This window comes from Alexandromys fortis, unplaced genomic scaffold, assembly GCF_014885135.2.
Source record: "Alexandromys fortis isolate MF-2015 unplaced genomic scaffold, M_Fortis_MF-2015_v1.1 scaffold_350, whole genome shotgun sequence".
In the NCBI taxonomy this organism is placed as follows: Eukaryota; Metazoa; Chordata; class Mammalia; order Rodentia; family Cricetidae; genus Alexandromys; species Alexandromys fortis.
In genome coordinates this window covers 85,002-94,128 of record NW_026068263.1, presented here as the reverse complement: position 1 = coordinate 94,128, position 9,127 = coordinate 85,002, and the positions used below count along the sequence as shown (strand labels likewise).

The following is a 9,127-nucleotide window of genomic DNA, read 5'->3' as shown; positions in this document are numbered from 1 at the left end:
TAAGGGGGAAAAACGTACAGATCACTGTCCCAGACAACAGCCCTCTGTGTAATCAGGAAGGGAGCCTAGTCACCAGAAGCAGAGCTGGAAGCCAGAGAGAGAGAATTGAGGCCAGGGGTCGCTTTTTTTTTTGTTTTTGTTTTGTCTATTTTTCATTTATATTTTTTAGTTGTTGAAAAAAAATTCCACCTCCTCCCGGTTTCCCATTTCCCTCCCCCTCCTCCCACACATCGCTCCTCCCCCCACTTCCCTCCCCACTCTCCCCCTCCCCACTCCATTCCCCCTCCCTCTCAACAATGAAGAGCAGTCCAGATTCCCTGCCCTGCGGGAAGTCCAAGGTCTTCCCACTTCTACCCAGGTCCAGGAATGTGAGCATCCAAACAGGCTAGGCTCCCATAAAGCCAGTTCATGTATTAGGATCGAAACCTAGTGCCATTGTCCTTGGCTTCTCATCAGTCCTCATTGTCCGCCATGTTCAGAAAGTCCGGTTTCAGTCCATGCTTATTCAGTCCCAGTCCCTCTGGCCTTGGGGGCGAGCTCCCAATAAATCAGTTCCACTGTCACTGTGGATGGGTGCACCCCTCGTGGTCCTGACTTCCTTGTTCATGTTCTCCCTCCCGCTGCTCCTCATTTGGATCTTAAGAGCTCAGTCTGGTGCTCCAATTTGGGTCTCTGTCTGGGGTCGCTTTTTTAAAGTGAGAGAGAGAGAGAGAGAGAGAGAGAGAGAGAGAGAGAGAGAGAGAGAGAGAGAGAGAGAGATACCATGCCCCAATGGGCTGGTATCTCAGCAGCTATTGGCTGAAGGAGAGGAAGGAGCTCCCGCAACAACCCTCTTACCCTATCTTGGCAATATTTGACAATATTTCCTTTGTGTCCCGCTTATCTATTTTCTGATACTATGTACCTTATCAGTGGTTGAGGCATGGGCAGTTCCTTGCCCAAAGGCCAGGTTTGCCAAGAAGAAAACAAGCTCCAAGTGGAGTGTCTTCAGTGCTCAACATTTCTCAGGAATATATTGGTACAGCCAGTAATCTTTGAAGTTTCCAGGAAGAAGTTGGGGCCCCTCAACAACAACTCCACCTGGTTGATCATGATGCTGATAGCGCTTCTATAAGACCTGTTTTTGGGTACCAGCTGCTCAAGGTGGTTCCAACTTGGTTAGCTGAAATGGTGCACTTTTTTTTTTTTACAATGTTCCAGCCAGAACTTCAAATAGGAACTTCAGAAAAACCAACCAAATACTCAGAGACTATTTGCAATTATATCAGACAGTAAACTTGGAACTTAACCATCATTTTACTTTCACAGGATCCCATAGAAAGAACAATGTCCCCATGACAGCTGGAAGTAATTCTAGACCATGATGTGCCTTCTCCCAACAAAGTTTATCTTCAGGGTTAGGGACATCATTTAGGGATTGATTATAATTGGTATAGGGTTGGTGGTTGTGGGGTAATTTTATAGGCTCAGGGATCTCTTTGGGAAAAAATGGGAAATATTGGATGGGATAATATATTAGCATGAGCTTACTCAAACTAATAATAAGAGTGAGTAATAGAGTGACTACTTGTGAGTTATAATTTATAGGCAATTATATTGGTATAGATTCTTGTATATTAATACAAAGTTAAATTATATTGAATATTGTATGTATTCATGTTTCTACCACTGCTTAAAACTTTTTATATATTGTTATAATTATCATATTTCAATATACATTTCTACCTCTGATCAAGATACTTATACATTGTTTACATTTTGAGGTCATTGTCTTCACTTGTTGCACAGCTGCTTATTGTATAATATTCTAATAGGAAGTCTCATTCTTTAAGTTATATATTAAGTATTAAGAAATATATATCAGTAGTTATCTATGTTTTTCATACTTATAGTTAGACTATCAGGTTCTTTAGATGCATAAAAATTATATTCTGAATAGATAGATAATCTTCAACCACTTCAAAAAGATGCAGAATATGGAATCTAAATAATTTAGTGTTCTGTTGAACTGAGACACAATTGCTCCTGGCAGCACCATTCTATTCCCAAGAGAATGTTAACCACTGAAGACACTCCACTTGGAGCGTGTTTTCTTCTTGGCAATCCTGGCCTTTGGGCAAGGAACTGCCCATGTCTCAACCACTGACAAAGCACATGGTATCCAGAAACAGATAAGCAGGACTGTCAAATCTTGCCAAGACAGGCTAAGAGGGTTTTGAAAATTTTCCTGCCTCTGAAAATGGTCTGTCAGTTACTCTAGACCTTATCAAAAGTTGGTTGCTTCAATGTTGCAAATGAGACTTTGGGTGATTGCCCAGGTAGCCATTTGTTTCTGTCATTTTTTGCACATTTTGAAAGTTGCTTGTTTGCACTTCTTACTCAAGTAATATTATTTCCCTTCTCAGATCTTCAATGGGGTTGAAGACTAGATAGTTTTAGTTGCTTTCCTCTCATGACTTGGGCAAATTATTTATTATACAAGACTTAAACTCATTAGGATAAGATAATGTTTGAATATATTTGTTTTTATTATATATTATTTTGTATTGGGCTTAGAAATCTCTTACTTAAACAAAAGGGGGAGTTGCTGCAGGAAGTCTTACAGCCAGTGGTTACCTGCTCACTAGGCCGTGCTCCTCTTATACTGTTTATGCCAATGTAGAGTATGAGTCAGGATCTTTTCCGGTTGTGGGATTTGCTTTCTGATCTCCTTTTCAGCAGAGGATTCTGATTTGTGAGTCTACCTTTAAATAAATAGCTGTCTATTTCTCAATTCTGAGCTAGTGTGGGATATCTTTTAAGCATCCTTCTCTATCTTCTTTGATCAATTTTAGCTGAAGTCTATTTTGTTAGATATTAAAATAGCCACACCAGTTTGCTTCTTAGGTCCATTTGGTTGGAGAGTCTCTTCCCAATCATTCACTCTGAGAGGTTTAAGTCCATTAAACCTCCCAGGGTCCAGAAAGTTTCACTGTGGCAGGGCCTGGAGTTCACCCACACCCAGACCTGTCTGTCTGGGCAGGGCATGCTACCTTCCTGTTCAGTGCCTATTTTCTTTAGAAATTTCTATGGGGTGTTTTAGCAAGTAATTTTGCGGGATTGACTCTATGTAAATTTGACTATTAGAACAAAGAATGAATGTTATTGCTCTACGGCCTCATGGTTTGGGGAAATAGAGAGATCATTCTGTTACCTATGCAGGATAAGTGACCCTGCTGAGATGTTTTGGGACTGAATCCCATTGTGAAAGGAGACTCATGGCCTCACAAAGTTTGTATAGATAGATATGAGAGTGATTTTCCAAAAGCCAAGTGTTCCTTTAGCTCTGAAGAATGGGTTATCCCATGTGGATATGTAAGTATATACTTCCCTTGGTTTTGTCTATTGGTCTGTCACCTATACATTTACTATATAATCTTGTAGGCTCACAGAGTGACTTCCATTTAGTGCCCGACTTTGACAACTCTCTTTTTTAAATTAATTAACTAACTTTAAAAAACTATTTTTTCTCATTTTACATATCAATCTCAGTTGCTACTCCCTCCCGTCCTCCTGCTCTCTCCACCTTCTCCATCTATCCCACCCAAATCTACTCTTCAGAGAGGGTAAGACTTACCATGGGGAGTCAACAAAGTTTAACACATAGCTTTGAGATAGAGTCAAGGCCGTTCCCACTATATCTGTGCTGAGCAAGGTATCCCTCCAAAGATAATGAGTTCCAAAAATTAAGTACAAGCAGTAGGCATAAATCTTGGTCTCACTGCCAGTGGCCCCACAGTCTGCCCTAGTCATATAACTGTCACCCATATTCAAAGGGCCTAGTTTGGATGTATGCTTGTTCCTTCACTGTTTTGTTGGAGTCAGTGTGCTCACATTAGCTTAAGTAAGCTGTTTCAGTAGGGATTCCCATCATGGTCTTTACCTCTTTTCTTGTATTCTCACTATTCCCATTCTTTGCATGGACTTTGGATCTCAGCTCAGGACTCCACTGTGGATCCTTTCTTCTGCTTTATCAGTTGCTGGATGAAGGTTCTCTGATATTTAAGATAGTCTCAATCTGACTACAGGGAAAAGCCAGTTCAGGCACTGTCTCCACTATTGCTTAAGTCCTAGTTAGGGTCATTCTTGTGGATTCTTGGAAATTTCTCTAATTCCAGGTTTCTTGATAGTCCCATAATGGCTCCTTCAATCAAGATGTCTCTTTCCTTACACTCAGTCTCTGTCCTTCCCTCATCTTGACAATCCCATTCCCTCAAGTTCTCCTCCCCTCCTCTTCCCTTCTCGCCCTCCCTTCTCCCCTCATCCCCATGCTCCCAATTTTCCCAGGAGATCTTGTCTATTTCTTTTCCCCAGGGGGATCTATACATGTTTCTTTTAGGGTTCTACTTGTTACTTAGCTTCTCTCGGATTGTGGACTATAAGCTCATTATCCTTTGTTTTACAGCTAGTATCCACATATGAGTGAGTCCATATGATGCTCATCTTTCTAGATCTAGATTACCTCACTCAGGATGATTTTTTTCTAGTTCTATCACTTGCATGCAAATTTCAAGCTGTCATTGTTTTTGCCACTGAGTAATGTTCCATTTTCCGAGGACTCACTTTGATTGTGGAGGGAGATTCTATAACCCATTCATTCATGTGTTCTTCATGACCTAAAGGTAGAACCATGTGGACAATCCATTTTGAATGCCTGCTTAGGGTAGATCCTGGCCATTTGTAGAAGTCTTCCTTTCTTGTTGCCTTTTAAGAGAATAAAATTCTTTGGGCCTTTCTTTTTGAAAATTTGGAAGCTTAGTTATGTGTTCATCTAAAGACACCTCCTTCATTTATTCCATTTCACAACAGATTTCTGTTTATCTCTTTCATCAGGATCTTTGGCTCCAAGATGAAATGTTCTGGTGCTTGTTTTCTTCCTAAACTGTACATTTTGTATTTCTTTTTCTTTGCTGGTCATTTTTTCATTGGAGACCTGCATAAGAGTTGTTACAAATAACCATATGACAATAAATCTTATGGTGTATTTAAATAGCCTCCCCCAAGGAAGTTAGCCTATTACTATTCAATTTAACATTAGATAGATTCTTTGGACAAAGAAGCAAAGCAACCACATTCTTTGCCAAAATATAATAAGAATGTGTCTCTAGACCAACTGCTGATATTGATCCCCCCTGAAATATTTTGATCTCAGCACTATTGTCTTCCAAGCTCCTACTTGAATGACCTCTAAGCCTCCTGACAACATTGAATCATGTTCCTAGTTCATAGTTAATGTTTTTCATGTTCCTCCAAAAACAGCAAGTTAAAGCCTATCACAACAATAGCTGATTCTCTGGTATCAACTTCTGTCTTAGTTTTTTTTTACCTTTTCTGTGATAAGACACTATGATCAAAGCAACTTTTAAGGGAAAAGGTTTACTTTTGGGCTTATAGTTTCAGAGGTTTAGAATCTATTATGGTAGAGCAAAGTAATGAAAAGTTGAGAACTTACATCCGATCAGTAAGTATGTGGTGAGGGGTGGAGACTGGGAATGATGAGAGGCTTTTGAAACCAAAGCCAAACCCTAGTGACACACCTGTTCTAAATAATTCCCAAAGACTTTTATTAACTGGGTACCAACTATTCAAACAAATAAGCCTGTGGGGGTCAGAATAATTCAAACCACCAAACAGTTTTGGAGCAGTAATGTGAAACAGTGTTTTATGAATATAGTGCATGAATATTCCATTCATGCACTCTCTGCAAGGCATTTCCAAAATGCCTGTCATCATTTCATATTATGAAGTCCCCATGCTTCCCTTAGGAATACAGGCAGTTAATGCATTCTGGGACAAATGTGTGACATTTTCTTTGATGATATAGTTGCTTGTAAGCTGCCTTGTTCCAGTAAATAACTTTCTACTTATGCCATGTGAGATACCAAAATTCAACTCTGCTTGATCCCAAAAGGGACCAGAAAATAGAACATTACATGTTGGAAATAATGGTTTCAAGTGCAGAAAGAAATGATCAAAGAGGTAAGGAAAAGAGTTGGAGAATGACCAAAGTTCTTATATAAATAAAGTACATTGTCAAAGGATAAATTAAGTTCATGAAAAATTTCAAAGAAAGAAGTTATATTTTCCCAGAGTGTCTCTCACAGATTTTTAATATATAAAGAAAAATGATATGCCTAAAATGTTTGAACTAACTCAATAAAGATGTAAGATAAAAACCAGTTTTCATGTACCAGTGTTTTGCATAGAATAAAATTGAAACCTCTTATATAGAAATAAAAATAATTGAATGTTTAATATTTGTATGTTCATATTTATTGTATATATTTATGAAATTATTAAACAAATACAAATTATATATGTATATATATATATATAAACATTAACATGTCCTCATCATCAACATCCCAATTCTCTGCATCTGAGGACCTACATGGAACCCACTTCCCAGTGCCTTAGAACCTCCACAGGTTAGAGGCCACATCTTTTGCTATAATCTCAACATCTTAGGATCCTTATGGCATTCACCTATAGCATCTCAGGTACTGGGGCACAAGTGCTTCTCTGGTCAGAGGCCATATTTCCAGCAATATAGGCATCTAATCTTTAGTTTCTCAGAACCTGAGTAAAACTTGCTACCCAGTTTGCAGATTATATTGTACACTTTCTGAAACCCTAACACTTAGTGTCTCAGAGTACCATTCCCAGACCTATGACTTACACAAGAACACTAATCATACTGTAATATAACCTGTGAGTAATTCCTACTTGTCTCTGACATGGCCAATCTTGTTCAGAACCGTAGCCTCTGCTTTGTCTATATCTTCCAGGAGCTTGTCTCTTCCTCAGGAGAGAGGCTATCAATTCTGAATCCCAACTTCTTATATCTAAGCATCTTCCTGGGGAAGCAATCTTTTCCTCAAGTCTAATAATATGTCACATCAGCCATGCAAGCTACCCCTCTCTGAGTGTCTTCTAATGATATCAGAAGTAATATTTTATCTAGCCAAACTGCAACCACTTCAGCTACTGCACACAAAAGTCAGTGCTGAATATTATTGAGACTGAACTTCAAGTATTATTAAGCTGATCAGATCAGTTGGAATAACATCAAGTAGAGAACCAAACACTCACTCAATGCATATGAATTAAAAAACTCATACCAAAAGCCATAAAAAATGGAAATAAGTTCTGATATAAAAATACAGAAAATAAAATTTCAAGATAAGCATATCACCTCTGAAAATTAGCAATTACATAATAATGATTTCCAATGAGAACAACTTAGGTGAAATTCAAAGAATTCAAAATTATAAATATTTTCAAAGATATAAACATGATACTATAGTGAATTCCAAATTAATTTTTATTGCATTCTTCCCTTCCTTCCTCCAGTGTGGGTGTGCATGTATGTGTGATGGCAAAAGTGTGCAGATCACAGAATAATTTGGGGTAGTCTGAACTATTCATTTATGTAGGTCCTACATATTGAACTCATGTTTTTGAGCAATTCTACAAGCTCTCAATTTAAAATCAATGAGAATTTTTAAAACAAAAACAAAATGAAACAGACAAAAAACTGTACTACCTTTAACCAAGTTAAAAATATTGAAGACTTTCTAAAAAAGGTGAATGAGTATGGAAGCAACCGAGGGAAACACACATGAATCAAAAAAGAAATGGTGCTTTGTGAACATGAAATAATAAAAGCATTTTTAGCATATAAATAGGATGTTAAAATCAACAACATTTATCTCAGAACCTACAATGCATACATATTTATTTGGTCATTGCTTCGTTAGGGACAAGAACCTGCTCTAAGGAGTCTTACCAGAGCCCCCATCACATCTTTGTTCCTCAGACTGTAGATGAAGGGGTTGAGCATGGGGGTGACCACAGTGTACATTACTGAGGCTACAATGCTTCCTTGAGAAGAATGGGTCCCAGCAGAACTGAGGTAAACCCCAAGTGCTGTTCCATAAAATAAGCAGACCACACAGAGGTGAGACCCACACGTTGAAAAGGCTTTAGACTTGCTTATTGCAGAAGACATCTTCAATAAGGCAGAGACAATATGAGAATAAGAAAAGATGATGCCAGTGACAGGAAACACGCAGAATAAGGCAGTACCTATATACAACAAGATATTATTGATGAGAGTATCAGAGTTTGCTACCCTGAGAACCTGAGCTAATTCACAGAAGAAATGTGGGATTTCTGTACCCATGGAGAAGGTCAGTTGCTTCATTAGTAGGCTATGAAGCATGGACACTGGTAAAATGATGATCCAGCACATCAGAACAAGGAAGCCACAGAAGTGAGGGTTCATGATGACCGTGTAGTTTAAGGGGTGACAGATGGCCACAAATCGGTCAAAGGCCATTACAGTCAGTAGGAAATTATCCATTCCTGCAAAAACCATAAAAAAATATACTTGAGTGAGGCACTGTATGTAGGTGATATTTCTGTTCTTTGTTTGGATGCTCACCAGCATCTTTGGGATAGTGGTAGAGGTAAAACAGATGTCAACAAAGGATAGGTTGGTAAGGAAGAAGTACATGGGAGTGTGGAGGTGGGAGTCAGAGCTGACAGCCAGAATGATGAGCAGGTTCCCAAGCACTGTGACTAGATACATCAACAAAAAGATGCCAAAGAGAATAGGCTGCAATTTGGGATCACCTGAGAGGCCCAGTAGGAGGAACTGTAATACATCTGTGTGGTTTTCTTTTCCCATTCCTGAGGGTTTTCTCTTTGACAAACAGGCAAATGTTCAGAAATCATCCATATTGCCATCAGTCCCACATGACTTTACACTCTCATCTTTGGATGGTTGTTCTTAAGCCTTCAGCATCCTTCCCATCACCATGATGTCCTTAGTGAATAACAATCTCATTTCACTTTAAATGTTTATAAGGCTTCAAAAATTTTAGTTTATCAGAAAACTGTCATTATAAAACCACTCAATTATTTAAACTCCCTCTTGGCTTATCAATATGTATTAACTGTAGAATGGTCACAAGACATTTGTTCCAGAATGACCGTAGAATTTCCTTGTTTCTAAAGTCCTGTAATAAATAACATATGCATTTTAACCCAATCAATATTTATTTTCTAAATTTATAATTATTTG

The 9,127-nt window shown here is 38.5% G+C and overlaps 1 protein-coding gene across 1 annotated transcript; it reads right to left on the bottom strand.

The window, feature by feature from the left end:
• Positions 1 to 7,795: 7,795 nt before the first annotated feature.
• Positions 7,796 to 8,749, bottom strand: LOC126494477 (olfactory receptor 7D4-like). The gene has a single exon (XM_050131843.1). The coding sequence runs from the start codon at positions 8,729 to 8,731 to the stop codon at positions 7,796 to 7,798; it is 936 nt and encodes a 311-aa protein (XP_049987800.1). The 5' UTR covers positions 8,732 to 8,749.
• Between the last annotated feature and the right edge of the window lie 378 nt (positions 8,750 to 9,127).

Coding starts and splice junctions, on each gene's coding strand:
- LOC126494477 (XM_050131843.1), bottom strand. CDS start 8,731: ATGGGAAAAGAAAACCACACAGATGTATTACAGTTCCTCCTACTGGGC.